Below are 23,693 nucleotides of genomic sequence, written 5' to 3' on the forward strand. Positions count from 1 at the left end.
CTCAGCTCTTCAACCAGTCCTTTTTTCCAGACATAGATTCCTTTAATGATAGAGGCAGAATGCTATAAGGGGGGGGGGGGGGGGAACAGTGATTCTGCCCTTTTTAACTTGTGTGACTTTGGCTAAATCACTGGACCTTTTTGGGCCTCAGTTTCCCCATCTGTCAACAAAGCAGCTTGGTATACATGATGTTTTAGATTTTTATCCAGTTTGAAATTTATGCTCCTATGACATTTTTATTCATAATTCTTCCTTTATAATATGTTGCCACCTATTCCCATCACCATGTACATCTTTCTCACCCTCTGGTAGATATTCAATTTTAATTCTTTGGAGACTGTAGTGTTTGACCTAATACCTTTTCATTTTCTGATAAGAGAAAGTACATAAAATTCATCCTTTGGAACAGAATTTTTCTTCCAACCAAACACTAAGGGTGAAAACCTGTTGTCAGTCAGTCAATAAACAAGTACCACTTTAATCTCAGGTGCTGCTCTAAGAACTGTTACTGTTGTTTGTTTTCTGCACAAGAAGAGTACCAGTGACATCAGGAGTGTGATCTCTTGACTTGGGTATGGACTGGAGATATAAAGAAAGGCAAGAATGCAAATAAACAGGAAGACAATCCCCTCTTTCAAATAGTTACCACTCTAATGGAGGAGACAACATGATAGTAACTGAACAAATATGTACAGGTCATTGGAAACCCTTGGATCAGATTAAATAGAAAACCTAGAGGAAATCCTTGATCACCCATCACTTGGAAACTTCTACTTTAAAAAGAATGAATGTAAATTCTTTTAAAAAAGCTATTCCTGGGGCGGCTAGGTGGCATAGTGGATAAAGCACTGGCCTTGGAGTCAGGAGTATCTGGGTTCAAATCCGGTCTCAGACACTTAATAATTACCTAGCTGTGTGGCCTTGGGCAAGCCACTTAACCCTGTTTGCCTTGCAAAAAAAAACACCTAAAAAAAAAGCTATTCCTTATGTCTTGTGATGTGGGATATCTGTAACTTTGTATTTATATCAGAATCTTTATATTTATATCAGAATCTTCTTGGAAGAGGTATGACTTTGTTGTATGAACAAATTTTGGGTTTTTAAAAATTTTCATCTTCTTTGTTTTAAATTCAAGAAGACTCAAAAGAGGAATTGAATGCACTATTGAGATTTATCATACACCTGTGTGTTAGTCAGAAACTTGTGATTTTCTTAGTTTCTAGAAATTTGAACACAGTCAATGCCCCAGCCTCCTTTTCAAGAATTCTCATTGGCCACATTTCTCCAGTTTAGGTATGTATGCTGGGCTGACAAACATGGATGCGGCATTTTTTATTCCAGTAATCCAATAACCAGTTTTAGATTAGTAGCTATTAGTCTGACCTGTAGCATGGAATGTCTTTTCCTAGAGAAACACTCCAATGTAATGAGGAAAGTTTAGCTCTGTGCTCTTATAAATGTTAATTGCCTCTTTAACTTGTAACAGACAATTGCTTCCTTTAAAGCAAACAGAATGTTAGTGGTTGTAATTGCCTTTTAATATTATTGAAGATATACCAATCTGCTCTAATTTTGGTTTCTGCAGATGAAACATTTAAGTAAACATTTTTAATATTTTAAAGTTAAAGCTTCTTGAATTAGACAAATTTGCAGCTTGTCATTCTGATCTAATTTAAAGAAAAATAAACTCAATAAATCAAGCAGGAAAACATACAAGCTATTTACTTGAAATTTGAGATTAAAGTTTAATATTATATGCAAAAACATTGTTTTGCTTTTGCTTTTAAATGACCTACAAATATATTTCTTGAGATTGTATGTATTTGGGGATCCAATTAATTCAGAATAAGAACATTTCTTTTTATCAGTTGTAAATAAGAAAAATATTGTTAACATCCTCAGTTTTAGTTGGAACCCTCCTTAGGCAGAGATACAGTTTATCTTTTTCCCTTAATATTTGGTACTGAAAATCTCACAACATTACTTTGATGTCATGGTCCTCCCTGAGAATCAAGGACAAATCAACAACTTCTTTGAGTAGTAGAAGGAGCTGTACCAGTGGATACCCAATTGGAACTAGCTATTGTAGCAACATTGCTTTCTTTCTTTCTTTCTTTCTTTTTTCTTTCTTTCTTTGTCTTTCTTTCTTTGTCTTTCTTTCTTTGTCTTCCTGTCTTCCTGTCTTCCTTCCTTCCTGTCTTCCTTCCTTCCTTTCTTTCTTAACATTTATATCAGAATCTTGGAAGAGGTATGACTTCATTGTATGAGCAAATTTTTGGTTTTTAAAAATTCTCATCCTCTTTGTTTTAAATTCAAGAAGACTAAAAAAAAGGAATTGAATGCACTATTGAGATTTATCATATACCTGTGTGTTAGTCAGAAACTTGAGTGATTTTCTTAGTTTTTAGAAATTTGAACACAGTCAATGCCCTAACCTCCTTTTCAAGAGGAGAAAATTGGGTTGGTGATTTTATATAGTCCTCCCTCACTTAAATCTAATTCTCTTGCAATTCATGACCTATTTCAGATAATGAAGGACAGGTGTTGCAGATGGTAGACCCTTGGCCCTCCAGTCAGGAGGACTTGAGTTCAAATGTTACCTCAGATACTTGAAACTTGCTAACTCTGTAATTCTGGGCAAGTTTCTTAACTTCAATTGCTCACACACACAAAAAAAAAAAACCACAGAAGAAAAATGATACAACCTGACATCCAACTGGCCAGTTCCAGTTGGGCAACACAGCTCCTTTCTCTCCTCTCCTTTTATGTGTTGTCTTAACCCACTAGAATGTAATCTTCCTGAGGGCAAGAATTTTCTTTCTTCCTTATAATTTGTGCTTGATGTATATAATCAAAATGCCTTTGAAAAAGTTATCTGTATGATTACATTCATCAAAGACTGTTTTATGAACTTGAGAAATTCTTTGTTGGAAGAAAATCTTTAAACTGAATTTTTCTTTATTGCATCAAATACTTTTTTGTATGTATTAAATTCTAAGTTATTTCATCAAGTTTTTCACAGACTTATTTGTATCTCTACTACTTTTCATTTTTTTAAAAAAGATGATCCAGTGTGTGATCTTTCATCATTCTCCATTGTATTTTATTTTTTTTTTCTGGACTGTTTTTTTCTTTCTTTTTTTTAAAATTTATTTTCATCCATTTGTATATGTGTATTTCCAAGTTACAAAATTTCCCTTCACCTGCCCTTCACACCCCCCTCCCCTCAGTTGGGAACAGTCAGGTTAGCATTTTACATACATACATACATACATACATACAAATTAGTTTTTTGGCATGACGAATTAGAATTAAGGTAAAGAGATACATGCGATAATTTTTATAAAGTGTTCATCAGATTTGTTAGTGGTGTTTTTTTCTGTGTATTTTGTTTAGTTTTGTTTTTCTTCCTCTGGTTGTGGATAATATAGTCCATAATCTGTCAAATACAATTATCCTAGGCCTCTGGACTGCTGAGAGAGGTTGCTTCTGTCAAGGTTGTTCATCTCATAATGTTGATGTGTAAATTGTTCTCTTGGCTCTATACCCTTCTCTCAGCATCAGATCCCATAAGTCATTCCATGCTTCTCTAGAGTCTGACCATTTATTGCTTCTTATAGAACAATAATATTCCATAGTATTCATGTACCATAACTTATTTAGCCATTCCCCAATTGATGTACATCCCCTCACTTTCTAATTCATTGCCACTACAAATATTTCGAATATTTTGAAACATGTAGGACTTTTTCATTTTTTTTCAATTTCTTCTGGATACAGTCCTAGAATTGGAATTGCTGGTTCAAAGTGTACGAACAGTTTTATTGCTCTTTGGGCATAGTTACATATTGCTCTCCAGAAAGGTTGGATCCACTTACAATTCCACCAGCAATGCATCAATGTCCCAATCCTCCCACAGCCTCTCCAACTTGATCATCTTCCTTTTTTTTTTTCATCTGGGCTAATCTAATAGATGTGAGGTAATACCTCATTATTGCTTTAATTTGCATTTCTTTAATCAACAATTATTTGGAGCATTTTTTCATATGCTTATGTATAGCCTTAATTTATTCATTTGAAAACTGTCTTTTCATATCCTTTGACCATTTATCAGTTGGGGAATGACTTGTGACCTTATAAATTTGATGCAATTCTCTATATATTTGAGAAATGAGACCTTTATCAGAGTTCCTGGTGGTGAAGATTGTTTTCCAGCTTTCTGCTTTTCTTCTAATTTTGGCAGCATTGGTTTTATTAGTGCAGCACCTTTTCAATTTATTATAGTCAAAATCATTCCTTTTTGCAGTTTATAATGTGCTCTAATTCTTGTTTGGTCATAAATTTATCCCTTTTCCATAGATCAGATACACAGAATATTTTTTGGTCTTTTATCTCTAGTATCACTCTTTATGTCTAAATCCTGTACATATTTTTACCTTATTTTGGTATTGGGTGTGAGATGTGGATCTATTCCTAGTTTGCTATACTATTTTCCAGTTTTCCCAACAATTTTTCTCAAATAGTGAGTTCTTATCCCAAAGGCTGGTGTCTTTGTGTATGTTTTGAACCTGTCGTCATCCACTGATCCATTGCACTATTTCTTAACCAGTACCAGGTAGTTTTGATGACTGCTGCTTTATAGTATATTTTTGGATCTGGTAGAGCTAGGCTACCTTCCTTAACATTTTTTTCCCATCAGTTCCCTTGCTATTCTTGTCCTTTTGTTACTCCAGATGAATTTTGTTGCTATTTTTTTTCTAGCTCAGTAAAATATTTATTTGGTAGTTTGATTAGTATGGCACTGAATAAGTAATTTAATTTGGGCAGAATTGTCATTTTTATTATATTAGCTCAACCTAACCATGAGCATTTGACATTTTTCCAATTATTTAGAACTGACTTTATTTGGGTGAGGAGACCTTTATAATTGTGTTCATACAATTTCTAGGTTTGTCTTGGGAGGTAGATTCCCAAGTATTTAATGTTATCTACAGTTATTTTAAGTGGATTTTTTTCTTTCTATCTCTTGTTCTTATTCTCAATTGTATTTTATTAGAATATTTGCATTCTAAGCTGTTGTTGCCTTTGGTTTCTATCTCTCTCCTTGTCCTTCTCATTGTAGTGACTTTTGTTTTAGTGTTTTTAGGAAACAATAGTTTCCTAGTCAAGGTCAATATCTCTGCCTTTTTGATATCAACAGGTCATTCCATAGTTCAGGTTGAAGCTATTGTAGTTATATGCAGTATCTTCTCATTTTTGTTCATTCTTCTAATTTAGAATTAATTTTGATGTCTACTGTAATAGTCTAGTTGTATGCAGGTAGTTTGTCACTGAGTTATAACCTATATCAGTTACAGGTCATTTTCTACTATTAAGTACCAAGTATAGAACTTTATATTTTGGAAAATGGAATGAAAAACAGATGACCAGAGTATTCATTGACCTTTTCATCCAAACAAAGATGGCATATAATCAAATATACTTTTCTTAGACCTAAATCCCATTTATGTATTTCTTTTAAAAAAAAAAAGATACAGAGATGGATAGAGGAAATGTATCTCTTTAATATTAAAAAGGCCTTTGGGCAACATAATTATCACCTGGAAACAGGAATGAAAAATCTCTATATGCTATTCAATTCTTTGTATATGTTTATAGTAAATGGAGATCATTAGGCATGGCATTTTTCTTTGTATTTAATTTGGTCCCTGATCATTGCACTACCTTGGGCTAGAAAAGCATATCTTTCTTTTAGGTAATATTTGCCTCAAAGTGTAGCATTCCACTTTCATAAGATTCCACAAGAAAATGATCCAATATCTAGTTAAATGACAATGATTATGCAATGTCAAAGATATTTGATAAGAAGATTAAAAGTATGAATCTTTGTTTTCTTCTTTCTGGATTTTTAAAAATTCAAATTCTGTCTCTGACAGTAGCTAGATGACCCTAGTCAAGTCAATTACCCTTTCTGAGCCTCAGTTTTCTCATTTGTGAAAATGAAGGGTTTTGACTAGATGATCTCCAAGGTCCCTTCCAACTTGAAATCTCTTATGCTATAACATTATCCTAATAACTTTAAGCTTTCTTTATTTAAATGTTTCTGATTAATTCAGTTCAGTTCATGAAACATTTATTAAATATCTATATATTATATATCTATCTATATATATACTGGGCTAGGACTGGGGGTGGGGTGGGGGGGTAGGTACAATGACAAAAATGAAACAGCCCCTGCCAACAGGGAGTTTAACAGTCTACTGAAATGGGGAAAAGAACATCTTGAGAGCCTATTATTCTATAATCACAATTCTTCCCTTCCCTTTTCTCCTCAGAACATTTATGTTCCTGATTCTTTGGAAAATACCTATTGGAGTCTTCATTGCAGATACTTTCTTTAAATATTTTATTAAAACCATCTGATCAGGAAATATGGTGAATGGAGAGAAGAGAGAGCTTGGATTCAAAGTCTGAGTTTGCCACTTAATACTTTTATCATCTTAGGCAAGTCACTTCATCTCAGTTATAAAATGAGTAGGTGGAGAATGACCACCTTAGTCTCCTTCAGCTGGTGGTATGCTGGTAAATGTTTGACAACTTGTTCTCTGGGGGGACAAATGGATACACACTTTTCAGTTTAATCTGCATTATTACAAACATTTTTTTCCCTTTCACTTTCTTAAGTCTAGACAATCAACAAAACAGTCAAGCCCCAATTTGTAGGGTTTGCCTATTTCTGGAATATAATCTTAACAACTGGTTTTCACCACCTTAGCAGTCCCCAACTTCTAGCTTTAACTTGGGCATTTTGCTGGTGACCTGTATGCCTCACATTTGAAATTCCAATCTATCAACATTCCTGATGACAGCTTTGACAATAGAAGGCTCTGATTAAACCAGACAGCATGGTGTTATGTTGGTAGAAGCGTCACAAGGCTGTATTTCTGGATAGTGCCTGGCCCTGAGGGAGCTTGGCTAGGAGGTGGCTCCTGTTGCAGTGTAGACTAACTTCACAGTAGACTGGAAACTGGGGAGTGTGGCAGACAGGAGACATAGAGTGCTAGACTCTAGAAAACTCTGGATTCAGGTGCTGTGACACTTAATCTACATGACCCTAGTCAAGTCATTTAACATTTCTGAACCTGTTTCCTCATCTGTAGGGACCTTCAAAATCCCTCCCAATTCTAAATTTATGATCTTAAGATTCTAGAAAGCATCTATAATCTTGTGATTCTAGAAATATTGGGAGCATGGGTGGGGGAAGCAGTGAATGAATTTGTAGGGAACTAAGGGATCTCATTGAGGGAAGGAAAATTTAGTCACCACCCACTCCCTCTGCCCAAGGTCATGTCTTTAAATCTGGGGATATTCTGTATAAGTTTTGCTGTTAGGATGAGTTTCATCTCACTTTATGGAGTTTTAAATGAGTTTTGTAGTAGGTAGCATTTGCCACTGTGAAATTTTCCTAGAATTCCTCTGAATTCCATTTGACATTTTCCTTTCTAACCTCACCATTGACCATCATCTTAGTATGATCTTCTTGACCTGAAGAGGGCTACCCATTTTATAGAGTATATTGCTTACCTTAACTTATTACCTCAAAAACTTTATTATGTGTGCTTATTTATATAGATTTGGCCTTTGAAATAATTTTTATTGTAATCAATAACTATTTGTTTTTCTATCACCTATGTGTCCCAGTGCGTCCTCCTAGGGAACCATTTATTATGGTGATGAAAATCAAAAGAGAAAAGAGGATAGGGAGAAACTGTCCAGAAAAACAAATCAATACACTAAGAAAGTCTGCTATTATGTAACTCATATTTTCCAACCTCTTCAGAGATGGTAGGGAAATCTCAGGTTTAATATGTTAATGGGAACCCTCAATTCCAGCAGAGTAAGAAAGCTAATTTTGGTCACTCATTGTGAACTGATCTGCCTGACACTGAACCACCAAGAATTTTGTCTCTATAATTGACACTGAGCAACCAAGAATTTTGTCTCTTTAATTGGCAAACTCTGATGTAGCACACTGGGGACTGCTTGAAAAATAAGTTGGGATCTTTTTTTAGCATGCCTTTTTAAAAAATTTATTTCCTCTAAGATCCACTTACTCTGCTTCAGACATAGACTGTTTATCTCCCAGAATATAAGGAAACAGGGTATTATTGCATACTTTTTAGTACTATAGGTATTTTAGTGAAAAATTTTATCCCATTTTCCCATTCTATTAGTAAAATCACCTTAATTTTTTTTTATTACTCTCCCTTTAGGAGTTCCAATCCAGGGAATACACTGACATGAGCAGTATTGCAAAGAGGAAGATTCTGGCAAGAGTGTAAAAATAGAGTAGCATTTTAAAAATGTAGCATTCTTTTCCTTTGAGACTTAGACCCCAATCTCCTTGCGTCTTACTTTGTAATTATTTCATCTTTGGACAGAATAGTTTATCTAATGGAAACGGTCTCGCCTTACAGATAGGGAAGGCATTTCAGAGATAATCTTTTCATGTTCCTTACTTGATGCAGGAATCTGCAAAGATTTTCCAACATCTGCTTAAATACCTCTCATGAAAGAGAACTGACTACCTCAGTAGGCCAACTGAGTTCATTTCTGGTCAGCTCTAATTGTGAGAAAGTTCTTCCTTATATGACATATTCAACTGAAATTTGCTTTGCTGTAATCTCTGCTCACTTCCCTTAGGGCCAACTAGGATACATCAATGGCCTTCCATATAACAATCAATTCAATTGTTTTTTCTGTCTGCTTTTTTGTATTTCTGTGTCTCTTTCTTTAAATTAGAATATCTAACTTTCCTTTCCCTTTTACTGCCACTAAATTTTTCATTTGACCAGCACTAGTCCCAAGACTGTTTTTTAAACATTTTTTTAAATTTTAGAAAGGTTTTATTTATTTTTGAGTTTTATAATTCCCCCCTCAGTCTCGCTTCCTTCCCCGCCCCCACTCACAGAAGGCAGTTTGCTAGTCTTTACATAATTCCCATAGTATGGATTAATCTAAGTTGAATGTGATGAGAGAGAAATCATATCCATAAGGAAGAAACATATAGTATGAGATAAAGCAGAATTACGTAATGACAACTTTTTTTTAAAATTAAAGGTAATAGTCCTTGGTCTTTGTTCAAACTACACAATTCTTTCTTAGGATACAGATGGCATTCTCTGTCACAGACACCCCAAAATTTTGCCTGATTGTTACATGTTGGTATGAGCAAGTCCATTAAGGTTGATCATCATCCCCATGTTGCTGTTAGGGTGTCTAATGTTCTTCTGGTTCTGGTCATCTCGCTCAGTATTAGTTCATGCAAAAGCTTCCAGGCTTCCCTGAATGCCCATCTCTCCTGGGTTCTAATAGAAAAATAGTGTTCCATCACATACACATATACCACAGTTTGTTAAGATGGCATGATGGCATACCTAGAGAATCCCAAAAAATCATCTAAAAAAACCACTAGAAATAATTTGCAACTTTAGCAAAGTCGCAGGATATAAAATAAACTCTCATAAATCCTCAGCATTTCTATATATGACTAGCAAGATGTAGCAGAAAGAGCTAGAAAGAGAAATCCCATTCAAAGTAATCTCAGACAATATAAAATACCTGAAAGTCTACCTGTAAAGACAGACTCAGAAACTTTTTGAAGACAATTACAAAACACTTCTCACACAAATAAAATAAGCAAATATCAGTTGCTCATAGGTAGGCTGAGCAAATGTAATAAAAACGGCAATTATAACAAAATTAAACTACTTGTTTAGTGCCCTACCAATCAAAATTCCAAAAAAATTACTTCAATGAGTTAGAAAAACTTGGAAGTAAATTCATATGGAGAAATAAAAAGTCAATAATCTCCAGGGATTTAATGAAAAAAAAAGTGCAAAAGAAGGTGGCTTAGCCCTACCAGATCTAAAATTATATTATAAATCATCAGTCATCAAAACTATCTGGTAATTGAATAAGAAATAGAGTGGTAGATCAGTGGAATAGACTAGGTACAATAGCAAGAAATGATTATAGTAATCTGCTATTTGATAAACTCAAAGAGTCCAGTTATTGGTGTAAAATCTCTCTCTTTGATAAAAACTGTTGGGAAAATGAGAGGTTAGTATGGAAGAAACTTGAATTAGACCAATGCCTCACACCCTATACCAAGATAAGATCAAAATGGATACAGGATCTAGATATAAAAAACAATATTATAAGCAAACTAGAAGATCAAGGAGTAGTTTACCTGTCAGATCTGTGGAAAGGGACGCAGTTTATGACCAAGACTGTTTTAAATAGGACTGTAGAATTCATTCATTCACTTAATCAATAAACATTTATTAACTATCAAGATGCACCAGGGCAGAGTGCTAAGCAATGGGAGGTCTCCACTTCTCTATTTTTTCCCTCTCTTTTCTTAGTTCCAGCTGCTTCCAATCCTGACATTTTTTCCTCATGGGTTCATTTGATCATTTTTTAAAATTGGAAAATTTAAATTTGCATTACTTAGGAGCTTAATGCATAAAAAATAAGCCAAAACTCTATGAATAACTCATTTTAAAGAATTTATATTATACATTAAATGGGAAGTAAATTATTTAAGTGTTTTGAATCATCATGCTATTTGCTTTACTCAATTTCTATGTTAAAATTCATTGATGCAGCAAATTGTAGGTTTGTGAGTTAGAGGGAGAATGAAGCATTACTCTTACCATGCTCATATCTGGTCTCTCCACAAGTCATCTTGAATATGTTCAACAGTAGTAAGAAAAAAGAATACTTCTTTGTAGAACTGAGTTATTAAGAACAGACTGTTCTAGGGACAGTCCTTAGGAAGAGAGTCTAGAATGATGGGATATGACTTTAACCAGGGCTCAATATTAATCTTTTGTGAGCAGTGTATGATGCTGTGATGGCAAGATAATAAATACAAATAACTCTTTCATTAACTTCTGGCATTGTGGAATAAAGAAAGCTAATTTTGTCTTTTTAAAAAAATTAAGATCTTAAAATCATGTTTTATTATGTTTATATCACAGTATGGTAACTAGAAACTGCTTTTACAAGCTCATTTTCAAATAGCTATTTGTATATGAACATTTTGAAATAGGGCATGTTTTTTTGTAAGATTTTTCCCCCAATCCAGTGTTTCTTTTTCCTTTCCTTTTCTTTTTTCTTTTTTGGTTTTATTTAATTAAGGCAATGGGATTAAGTGACTTGCCCAAGATCACACAGCTAGGCAATTATTAAGTGTCAGGCTGGATTTGAACTCAGGTCCTCTTAACTCCAGCACAGTGCTCTATCCACTGTGCCACCTAACTCTATCTAGAACCTTAGTGAAATTTATCTGATCCTCTAAATAATTTGCCTGGCCCCTTGTCTTGGGCAAAGGGATGGAATGGGATGGTAGTGATGTTGGGGGAAGATGATAGGATCTTGTTAGGTTGATGGGAGAGACTAGCAATATTTATTTCCAGTTTCCATCTCTTTGTAGGGATACACATAAAACTTAAAACTTGAGGCAGGAAATCTATGAATGTAATATAGTTGCTCCTACTAGAATAGAATTCTATTAGAATTGGAATCCCTAGACTTGAGGTTGGAGGCAGCTAGGTGGTCCAATGGTTAGCTCAATGGACTTGGAGTCAGAAAGTTCAACTCTGCCCTCAGAAACTCACTATGTGATCCTGGGCAAGTTACTTAATTTCTGTTTTCCTTAAACCACTGGAGAAGGAAATGACAATTCACTCCAGTATCTTTGCCAAGAAAACCCCATATGGGGTCTTGAAGAGTAGGACAGGATTGAAGAGTAATAAAAGAGTAAAGGTTAGGGACCTTCCTTTGGGAATGACAATTCTGGGTTTTGGCAGCTGTCTTAAGTGTCCTTCCTATGTTCCAGTGGGAGGCATATTGGATTAAGTGTCAACATTCTGAGAGCTGTAACACTTCCCTGAATTCCTAACCCTATTTATAATCCAGTTAGTCACTTTAAATTCCATTCACATCTTTTTGGCCTTAGGGTACAGAAGTTGATTTCTATCCAGCTTTCAACCTTATTCCCCTTAACATCTCTTGCTGATTCTTTTTGAGATTGGATCATCCCGACTCCAGGACTAGTACTTTATCCACTGTGCCACCTAGTTGCCCTATGGTAGGGAGAAACACAAGTAAATACAAGATATTTTGAAATCACTAATTCCTCTAGGAAGTTTTCTGGCAAAAAGTTGCTCTTGAACTGTGCTTTGAATAAAGAAGGAAGTTCAGAGATGAAAAACTTGAACTGTGTTTTGAATAAAGAAGATATTTCACACATGAAGAACATGAAGATACAAAGGCCTGAAGATGGGAGCTACTTGGGAATTGTCTAGAATAGCCAGAATGAAGAGAATAGGAAGGGAACCATGTTAGGTGTTATGGATACAAAGACAAAAACAAAACATTTTCTGCCTTCAGGGAGCTTACATCCATTTCGTGGAAATGACCCATAGATGACTAAGTCTAATACAAAATAAATACAAAGTAAATACAAAATCATTTTGGAAGAAGAATCATATCAATGGAGGAGAGATGGAGAACAAGGATCAAGAAAGCCCTCTTGTGTGATGTGGCCTTTGAGTCTTTAAAGGACAGATGAGAAGTAGAACATTCTGTTCAATGGAGTTGGCCCAGCCTGTGTAGAGATAGAGAACTGAGAAATGAAAATCATGGATAACAAGGACTATATTTATACATAGAAGTAGGCTAATTTGACTGTAAAAAAAAGAAAAATGTTCACTGATTTGGGAAAGAGGCTAGAACCAGATTATGAAGGGTTTTAATGCCAAACAGAGCAATTGATACTTGATATTAGAGGTAATAAGGGGCAGCTAGGTGGCATAGTGGATAAAGCACGGGCCTTGGAATCAGGAGTACCTGGGTTCAAATCCAATCTCAGACACTTAATTACCTAGCTGTGTGGCCTTGGGCAAGCCACTTAACCCCATTTGCCTTGCAGAAACCTAAAAAAAAAAAAAGAGATATTAGAGGTAATAGAAAGCCCCTGAAGTTTTTTAAATAAGAGTGACATAATCAGACATGTGCTTCAGGAATATAAATTTGACAGTTGTGTAGAGGATGGATATTGGAGAAAGGGGAGGCAGGGGATTTTGGAATAGTTCAATAAGAGAATTCTAAGGAAGGAAAGACCATTTTTCAAATAGATAGATAAAGCATTTATTAAGTGCTTCTTATATGCTAGGCATATCAGCATTGAGGGAGCTGTTGTTTCAGTGGAGAGAGAGAACTGGACCCAGAGTCAGGAAGATGGGAGTTCAAATTCAGCTGCAGACACTTAACTACATGATCCAGGGCAAATCACTTAACCTCTGAGAAAGTGAATCCACTGCATTTACCAGAGAAGAAAATGAAAAACCACTCTAGTATCTTTGCTGAGAGAACCCCAATGGGGATCACAAAGGTTGGATTTAACTGAAATGACTTAGCAACAACAAACATATTTCAGGGAATTTGCTAAGCATGAAACTACAAATAAAACAAGACTTTTCTTACCCTGGTGGAACTTCCATTCTAATAGAGGAAGGCAGATAGAGGGGACCTGGAAATGGGGGAAGAGAAGACCCTTTTCCTGAAGAGAAGATGGTGAGTATCATGGAGCCCAGCACTTGGCAAGACAAAGCTTATGAACACCAAAGTGATGCTAGTGCCTTCCTGTTGTTGATTATCTCAAATTTATCCTGTCTATATCATTTTTGTATGTAGTTGTTTGCCTTTTGTTTCCCTCCTTGGGCTATAAGCAACTTGAGGATAGGGACTATTTTTTTCCATTCTTTGGTCATCTCTAGTACTTAGGACAGTACCTTGGACCCAGTAAGTGCTTAATAATTGCATATTGGCAGACTGCTTGTTGTTCATCCTTCCATTTCTGAGAGGACCATTGACATTGACTTACTGACTTGACTGACTGATGCCACTTTCCTTTCATCATCTGGGTTATATAAATTCATCTAATTGGATACAATGAAAATCTCTCATGTCCTAATAAAGGCTTTGTTTTTTTTTTTTAAACAGGAAGGAAAAACTGCTTCGATGTTCTCAATGCAAAATTGCCAGATACTGTGGCTCAGAATGTCAGGTAAAATTGAAAAAATTTGACTCCTTTTCATGGATAAGCAAAGCAGTTTGAATATTTATCTCTTCCATTTTTTTTTGTTTCCCATGGCTTATATATATCCCATCCCCCTTTCTACTACATTAAATTCTTTGAAACTTGTTCTGGAACTCTTTAAAAGGTATTTAATTAATTTTCAACATGACCTTTCTGGTTAACTTTATGCTTAATCACTTGGTAATAAATGCAATTACTGTCTAATAAAATGCCTCTTCTTTTAATTTGATTAGAAAGTCTACTTCAGTGTGATTTGTTCCTCTTATCACATTCTTTATTTTTTTAAAAATATACTCTTGCATCTCCTTGCTACCTTTAAAGTCTCCCCCCCCCCCCCCCTTCATTTTAAGGTCTTCCCAGTGATATTCCTCTTTTGTCCTCTGAAAGAATATTCTTTAAGGCTTAAAACTGGCATTGGAGGATTTTAGTTTTGAATTTTCAACTGTTAGCTTGGTGACCCCGGGCCATAGGATGAATAGAATTTAGACCTGGAAGGGTCCTTAGAGATCATCAAAGCCCTTCAGTTTTACAAATGAACAAACACAAGACCCAGAGAGACTGACCCTGAGTCCTCTAGGTTGGGTAGCAAGAAACTCTAACTCATGTCATTTAATTCTAAATCCATATTTACCACATCATATTGCTCATTTCATTTTACAACTCAAGGCCTTAGGTCTTGATCTGAAAAATGAATCATTTTGGATCTCAAAATTCCAGGATCTCCCCTACAAACTCTGTGAACTATTGACCTTGTATTCTATGCTCTTGTTCTCACAAGACAATCTAGCCTAAGACTCCATGATTTTTCACTGACTCTTCCCTATTTCTAGAACTTTCCAAACCTTATCACTTCATGACTTCTCTTTCTTCAAGTCTCAAAGTTTCTCTTTACAACCAAATTTTACCAGTCCTTAACTTCAGTGGCTTTCCTCTGAGCTTATCACCAATTTATTCTGTCTATATTTTGTTTGTAAATAGTTGATTATATATTGTTTCCTCTGCAAATTGTGAGATCAGGGACTATTTTTTGCCTTTCTTTATATTTAGAACTTAATCAAAGTTGATAAAAAGTGAGAGCTTAATAAAGTCTTTTGACTTGACTGTGGTTGAACATTGCCTCTTTTTAAAATTTTTTTTTTAATTACTTGCCAAGGTCACCACTTCCTACATAAATTCTTTCCTGATACTCTCAGTTACCAATGCTTCTCCCTCAAATTAACTTGTATTTATTTTGTATTCACTACACACATATATTTATATAATGTGTATTTATTGAAATGTAAACTTCATGACTTTTAAGAATTTTGTTTTTGTAGTTGTATCGACTGGCATACTTCCTGACACCTTCCTGACATTTATTAGTAAATATTTATAGACTGATTCATTGTTCAGTAGAATGAATGAAAAATGAGTGAATTTATAAAGCTCTACTTTATGACTTGATATTACTAAAGCTTTCCTAATATGATTTATAATTATAGATAATGCCTTATTTTCTTCTCAAGCATCTTGTCCTTCTTTTCTTAAACTCTTGTGATTATCTATACTTTCATTATCATTGTCCTTGTTGATACTTACAGCTCATGTGAGCTTTGAGGATATTTATTTCATTTCCCACTCTCATAGATGAATCAGATCCCAAGAGTATGACTATTCTCTCTCTCTCAAGGTTCTAAAGGTACCCTGGAGGGCTCTGGAGTAATTTTAATGTCTTTGGCATATGTCTTCACTAGTGTGCACATTAAGATGATCATTTAAGAAACATTTAGTTAGTCAGTCTTTAAATAGTTTTTATGAAGATATATTTACTAAGGTGACCCATTAAGAAAAGTTTGAATATATCATCTCCTCATAGGTTTGTGACACACTTTCCCGAAGTACATTTGCAATATAAGGGAAGGTGGTTTCAGCTAAGTAGAAAAGGAGTAACTCATAGCTCCTTGTTTCTGGAACTTCTTTTATTCCATTTGTGGGGTGTTCAAGAAGTTACCCTAAAACATAATGTAACTGTCTTTTCTTCCCTTCTTCTCCTTCTTCCACTTTTCTTTTTTCAATACTATTATCATTCAAGAAGGGAGTCAGTCCCAAGCTTTTAAAATTACCCCATTTTCCCACTTACTTTGCTTATACATTTGTGACCCTCTGAAGTTTCATTTAATACTTTTGTTTTAATAGTGTTTTATTCGGTATTAGCCTTATGTAGGTTATTCAGGACTTGGTAAGAGTTGACATTGACTCACAATATAATTTCTTTACTACTCCCTTTTTAGTGCCTAAAAGTCTGATGTTGGCTCCTACAGAATTAAGGATATTGATGTGGACTTGGAAAATTCAATTTCTTTTGAACCCTTTGAAGCTTGAAAAGTCTTCCTTGGGTTAAAGGAGGGGAAAGGAAGGAAAACTGACCAAAGCCAAAGCATCTCCTTTCTGTCCTTCCTTTTTCTCCCATGGTTCCTCATCAGGGATACATGCAAAAGTCATACTTGCTCCAATTTCAGGAAAATTGAATTCTCCAATTGATTGATAATTTATAGAAAATCTTTACGGTGTGGCCAAGTTTCTTTAGCCTGTGTGAGAACGATGTGCAACATCATTCTTAACTGGAGATCCTTAGTCTGAGGCCCTTGAGTGATTGATTGAGACATCATCTCATCTCATTAATATATCAAGACTCAAATTCAGTGGGATAGTATAGAACTCAACCCTTCACAATAATAACTAAATATAGTAGCTCCTTCCTCTCTTTTTGTTGGTCTTTTAGCTTCTCAGGGCTTGTTTATCTTCTAGGACTTTTTCCTTTTCTATTTTCTTTTTCCTATTTTTTTTTTTGCTAGGTGACTTTATTCTTCCTTTGTCTTCTCAGTTTTCTTCTCTATTTCTGTCTTCTCTTACCTAAATGGAGGTTTCCTTGGAAACCTCATTTTGTTCCCAGAACCTTGTTTTTAACCTCTTTGAGGAGGTCTTGACCTTTACCAGAGGTCTTCAGACACAAGAAAATAGGATTGGGTACATGAGCCTATTTGCTTATAGATCTCAATAAGAGGAGAAATAAAAAATAAAAATACCCTATCTACTCTATCTTTCTCCCATGGAAAGACATAAAAAGTTAAAAATAACTGAAATATTTCCTTCATCTCATTTCTCATGTCCTTTGTTTTTATATTATATTCTCTGATAGAGCCAGAAAAATACTTTTTCTGGGGAGGAGGTAGGAGATTAAAAGTAATACTATATCCATAGAAATCATTCAAGAAATAAATATGAAGGCTTAACTTTTTTCTTCATGTCAAATTTAATTTGGTGATTAAAGTGATAATCACAAGATCTATATACATAGTATCACTATGGCATTTGTAACACAAATCTTTTAGCCCTACTTCTGACACATTCCGGCAACCACATAAATATCTCTTGCTGAGAAAATGTTGCATTTGGAATTTTTTTGTACTATTTTTGTGAAGCCATCTTTATTATGTCACTTATTTCCTTCTGTAGAGCAATAAAGAAAAATGGCCATTATGTGATTAGAAAGAGTGGAGGTAGGAATGGACGGTATGCCATTTTGATTCATTATAGAGCACATGTGTGTACAACATATATTAGCTGTTTACTGTGGTATCCATAATAATTCCATGGTCAGATTTACTGTAGAAGATAATGGGAAAATAGCAAGTGAGATGAAAAATATTACTAGATGAAATAAGACTAGCTCATATGTGTATGTGTATCGGTGTGTAGCTTGTGTAGGAATCAGAGATGGCCTGGAAGAATGCATTTAAATGACTGTTTATCTCTACCTAAAGGTATAGCTTTAAATAGTGTAATTATTGGGGATACCTAAAAAAGTCACACAGGATTAAACTGACAAGCTGAGGTATGAATGGTTATGAACAGGAGGCAAAAGCACTTGGGAAGGAAATGAATATAATAGTTGTGAGTTAGTAGCATAAAATCTATAATGTGCACACCTTAGGGGGACAGAGCTTTGGCTTGCTAGTTTAGTTTACTGTAGCATTTATTGTAGCTGGCTATAGGATTCTGATATATTTGAGGTCCTTGAGAACAGGCTCTCTGTAACACTGAGTCTCTTTGTGTTTCTGCTACCCAGAGGGTCTGTTTTATGCCCATTACTTGATTTGTTTTTCCAAGGCCCAGTAAGGCAAGACTTAAATTGAGCAGGTTATCTTTGGATCTTGGATGATGAGTATGATGAATAGATAGGGCTCAGTTAAAATTAGAGGGAAGAGAGAGGGAGGAAATCTTTTACTATTAAAGCATCCTAGCAATTCTCTTGCACATAATACTACTGTAGTTTCTCTTATAAGTGGCTGCCATATTCATTGAAAATTCATCCAAGAAACATTTGTTGAAAACCTACTTTATCAAAGGCAGATTGAAGCTTCCAGTGGTAGCTTAGAGTGATTGTTTATTTTTCTGCATCATAAAGTGGAAGCTGCTGAATTATAGGAATTTGAAGGGACAGAATTAACTTCTGTTAGTTCTTTCTGACACCCTGGAGCGTGGAGTTTTAGCTAAAGTGACCTTACAGTTTTTCCCTTCCTCAGTTTTAGGCTGTTTAAAATGGAGATAATTCATCTGTGTGAAGTGAAGCTATATACCAAGGAGATACCTGGTTTATAGGAGACAATAGAATCCCTTTATAGTCTACCCTGTGCCTCACAGGTGGTGATGGCATCAATCTGTTCAGAGCATTCAGAGATGACCTGAAAGGAGTCCTCCAAAAGGAGTCCCCCCCCAAAATTAAAAGAAAGCATAATGATGGCGATAGTCAGCAAACCAATTTCAATCAAATTCAATGAGCTTTATTTCACCTCTGCTGGATTTCATTTGATTCATTAATGTGTTCACTTCTAATTGAGCTAATTGTTGAGCAAAATTAGCAGCTGGGCATTGCATCAAATTGCAGTTTACACACTTTTAAAAAATACTGTATTAGCAGAGAGAGGCTCTATTTTATGTTGATAATTACAAACCTCTTTAGAAATGTGAATCATGTACTTGGGTTTACATTTTATGCTTAGTTGTGGAATGACTTGATTCATTTTTGATGGGTAGAAAATTAATCCCACATTAGTAAGCACTTAACAGTGTGATTTAATAAGTCAGTTTCTAGAATACTGTACCCCAAGCAGTAATAATGGAGGAAGCCACATTCTTCTGTTCATTTTACAAATAACTATATGCCTTGCGTCAGAATGATGTTTAATTGTACATGTGTTGAGAATCTAAAGAGAAGACTGGCTTGTATCTGAAATTTGAAGACAATTCTAATTGGAAAAGAGTTTAAAGCAGGTGTCTGCTGGAGCCAACTCTAACTGGTTTACCATTATTAAAATATGAATGTTTTTATACTGAAGTAATCACTACAAACCAGGATCTGATTTGTTGTTTTGTTGATTGTGTAGACTTGAAAAAGTGTTACTAATTCAGATTAAATTTAAAAGTATGTGTTAATGGATTTTTTTTTACCCAGTCTACTTATTAAACATTTGCTACCAATCCCTCTGTTACTCTATAAACATTGCTCCAGCTGAACAGTAGAGCAATAGAAGGCTTGAGGAAGTTAGTCAACAAACTGAAGACCTAGTGTCTGTTGGTTAAAATTAATGATAATCATTGGTATTTATATAGTTCCTAGAAGTTTGTATAATGATTTATGTCCATTATCTGATTTGAGTCTCACAATATACCTCCTTCAACACTTGCAATTTATCATCCTAGTGGTTAGTTGATGAAAACTTTCTGTATAAGGGTGGAAATATTAAAGCCACATTCAGGTGTTCCTCCCCAAAGCTTATATGAGATGAGGGCTTCTTTATTTGTGAATCCTTGTTAGTTTGACTTTTTGATTCTTACCTAGATCACTAGGGCAAGGTGAGGAAAACGAACATTTATATAGCCCATACTGTGTACCAGACACTATGCAATAATTCTCTCATTAGATCTTTGCAACCATCCTATGAGATAGGTGTTATTATTTTTTCCATTTTACAGTTGAAGAAACAAAGGCAAATAGAGGTTAAGTGACTTGACTAGGGTCACCCAACTAGTAAGTGTCTTAGGCAGGGTTTGAACTTGGATCTTCCTGTATCCAGACCCAGAACTCTTGTCTACTGTAATAAGATTGAAGAAAATTACTCAAGAGTTTAAAATCTGTTTTGATTCTTAAGTTAAAATGTATCTGCTAAGGTAATTCTAAGAAGAAATCATCAACCAATAAGTATTTATTAAGAATGTAGTCTATGCCAGGGCTGTGCTAGTTGTTAAGGATAGAAAAAAAGATGTGATCTCTATCCTCAAGGAACTTTTATACATACATATATATATATATATATATATATATATATACATATATATCTACATATATATGTATATATATATATATATATATATATTTGATTGTGTAGACTTTAAAAAGTGTTACCAATTCAGATTAAATTTAAAATGTTTGTGTTCATGGATTTTTTTACCCCAGCCTGCTTGTTAAACATATATAATATAATAAATATGATATGATATATAATATATATGATTAATATAATTAATATGATTAATATAATGTGTGTGTGTGTACATGCATGCAGCTAGCTGTCACAGTGAATGGAATACCAGGCCTGAAGGTAGGAAGACTCACCTTCCTGAGTTCAAATCTGGCTTCATACATGTACTAGTTCTGTGGCCCTGGTTTGCCTTACTGTAGAAAAAAATGACAAATGGGATCATGAAGAGTTGGACATGACTGAAATGAATGTACAGTAACAATCTCTCTCTCCATACATATATTAATATATAGATATATCATATATATGAGTATATGTTTGTATATATTATATATGCACACATATATAAATATGTATCATAAATGAAACTAAATACAATTTTATAGAAAAGAATAAAACACAACTTAGTTTGAAGGAAGGATATTAGCAGTTGGAACTAGAAAATGCATTATGTAAAAATATGTTGCTTGAACTGAATTTTAAAAAAGAGAAGGATCATTTGAAGCACAGATTAGAAGGAAGTGTATTGCAGACATATAGAAGGCTGTCTAGTCCAAAGTTTCAGCGATAGGAAATGGAATGTTATGAATGAGGAAAAAAGAGAAGGCCAATTTGATTACACTACAGGGTGAGGGAAGGAGAGTAATGTTCAATGAGGCTGGAAAGATAGATTGGGACCAGATTGTGTAGGGTTTTAAAAGCTAAACAGAGAAGTTTATATTTGATCCCAAGAGAAAAAAAAGGAGCCATTTGAGTTGATTGAGTAGGGAAGACACACGGTCAGATTGGCACTTAAGGAAAATCACTTTGGCAACAGGCTATAAAATGAATAGAATTGGTTGGAGTCTTGAGGTGGGGAGACCAATTTGAGGCTCTTTTAATAATGTAGGAAATAAATGATGAGGGTCTAAACTAAGATGGTAGTTACTGGAGTGGAGAATAAGGATTGATTATGAGAAATGTTGTGAAGATGGTACCAGCAAGGTGAGGCCACTGATTGGATATTTGAGGTGAGGGAGAGTAGAGAGTTGTGGAAAATGTCAAGGTTATGAATCTGTGAGACTGCAATAATGGAATTGCCTTTAATACAGATAAGGAAGTTTAGCTAAGGGAAGTTTGGGGAGAAAGATAATGAATTCAATTTTGGACATGATGAATTTAGAATATCCCCAGGACATGTTTTTTTTATTATTTACTAGGTAGAACTAAAGTCATAGGAGAGAATAGGGATGAATTTATAGTTCTGAATCATCTGAATAGATATGATAGTTAAATCTATGTAAGTCCATGTGATTACAAAGATTGGGTTTATGCGGGAAAATTGGACTCTAGAGTAAAAATCTTAGGACATCCTTAGAGTTGGAGATGTGTTATACAGATAATAAGTTAGCAAAGACCTGGTGAGAGACTTGATCTTAAATAAAGGGGTTGAATCAGCTTACCTCTCAAGTCATTTCATATTTTGTATTTTAGAAAGAGTTTCTAGTCAGAGCACCTGTGTTTGAAATCTCGGTTTGACAAGAATCTGTGTAACCTTGGGAAAAATAACTAGGGGCAGCTAGGTGGTGCAATGGATAAAGCACTGGCCCTGGACTCAGGAGTACCTGGGTTCAAATCCGGTCACAGACACTTAATAATTACCTAGCTGTGTGGCCTTGGGCAAGCCATTTAACCCCATTGCCTTGCAAAAACCTAAGGAAAAAAAAAGAAAAAAATAACTAAACCTCTCTTGGCCTCAGTTTCTTGAACTGTAAAATGAGAGGTTACATTTGATTATTTCTAAGGTCCCTTTCAGCTCCACATCTGAATTCTAGGATATTATCATTCTTTTAATTCAATTCTCTTTCTTAATAAATATCTTACTCCTCTATTTTTTTGGAATGGAATGGTCCTTACCTATCTTACTTTTGCTAATTTTTTTTTTATGGAATGGTTCTTCAGTTGACTAGGAGACATGGTTGCCATTTCTAAAAGATATAAAACTTTGATTAGCTTATTTATTTTACTTATGTCCTTTAATGGTAGGAGTAGTGGAATAGGAATTTGAATAGTGTGGTAAGATTTACAAAGCCCATTGCATGTGTTATGTCATTTGATCATCTAAGAAACCTCATGAAGTGGGTACTACAGATATCTTCTTCATTTTATGGATATGGAAACTGAGATATAGAGGGATTAAGAGGCAAAGAGGCAACAGAAGTTAACTTGCAAGCTCCATGTGGGTAGAAACTATTTTGTTTTTGACTTTGTGTCTGTAATGCCTGACACCATATTGCACCAATTGTCTTAACTTTTGTCTTGTTACTGGACTCCAATGTTTCTGGAGGAGAGAATGAGATTGTTGACCTTGTGCATCTCTGACTCACATAAATTCAATTTCAGTGCAAGGCAGTGTATCAACTTTGTGATGTCATTGGTTCTCTTCCAAGAATGATGGGGGAATGACACCAGCAACCAGGCATAGCCAAGTGCCCACTTAATAATTTCTTGCCCTTTGAATTCTAGTGAGAATGAGAGTTAGAATTTAAAATCAACTAACTTTTGTCTGTTTTTTTCCTATTACCACATTTTTGATATCTGTCACCCAGCTTTTTTACCTGTGACTCCAAAAAACTATAGCAGGCACAGCACCCCACCTTGATAAATTGTCTCAGTTGAGGTTTACCAACAGTCTTCGAACCCATCAGTGAATTAAGGGAATGTATGTCCCAAGTGTGTGATGATGTCTCCAGGAGAATGTATAGATGAGAATGGTTTATTTTCAGTGATCTTGAAGGTGGCTGAAGCAGGCACTGTGGAGAATTTATAGCTTAATCTGGCATCCAGGTCAACAAGATTATCCACTCCATCCTAAACCATGGCCAGTCATCTTGATTTTTGTCCTGCTACTGGACTTCAGTAACTCGGAAGAAAGGGTGAAGCTAATGACTTTGTGCAACTCTTCAAAATGTTGTCCATTTGACTAAGATCAGTAGAAAGATGCTGCCTGTTTCTGCATTTGT

At 34.9% G+C, this 23,693-nt stretch overlaps 1 protein-coding gene across 2 annotated transcripts in view; it reads left to right on the top strand.

The window, feature by feature from the left end:
* Window positions 1-23,693, top strand: part of SMYD3 (SET and MYND domain containing 3) — a 1,048,891-nt gene that overhangs the window by 190,933 nt on the left and 834,265 nt on the right. For both annotated transcript variants that reach the window (XM_074222846.1, XM_074222848.1), the window contains exon 2: window positions 14,074-14,137. In XM_074222846.1, coding sequence (XP_074078947.1) covers window positions 14,074-14,137 — 64 coding nt within the window. The remainder of the gene's footprint in view (window positions 1-14,073; window positions 14,138-23,693) is intronic.

This window comes from Macrotis lagotis, chromosome 2 (genome assembly GCF_037893015.1).
Source record: "Macrotis lagotis isolate mMagLag1 chromosome 2, bilby.v1.9.chrom.fasta, whole genome shotgun sequence".
NCBI classification, from domain to species: Eukaryota; Metazoa; Chordata; class Mammalia; order Peramelemorphia; family Peramelidae; genus Macrotis; species Macrotis lagotis.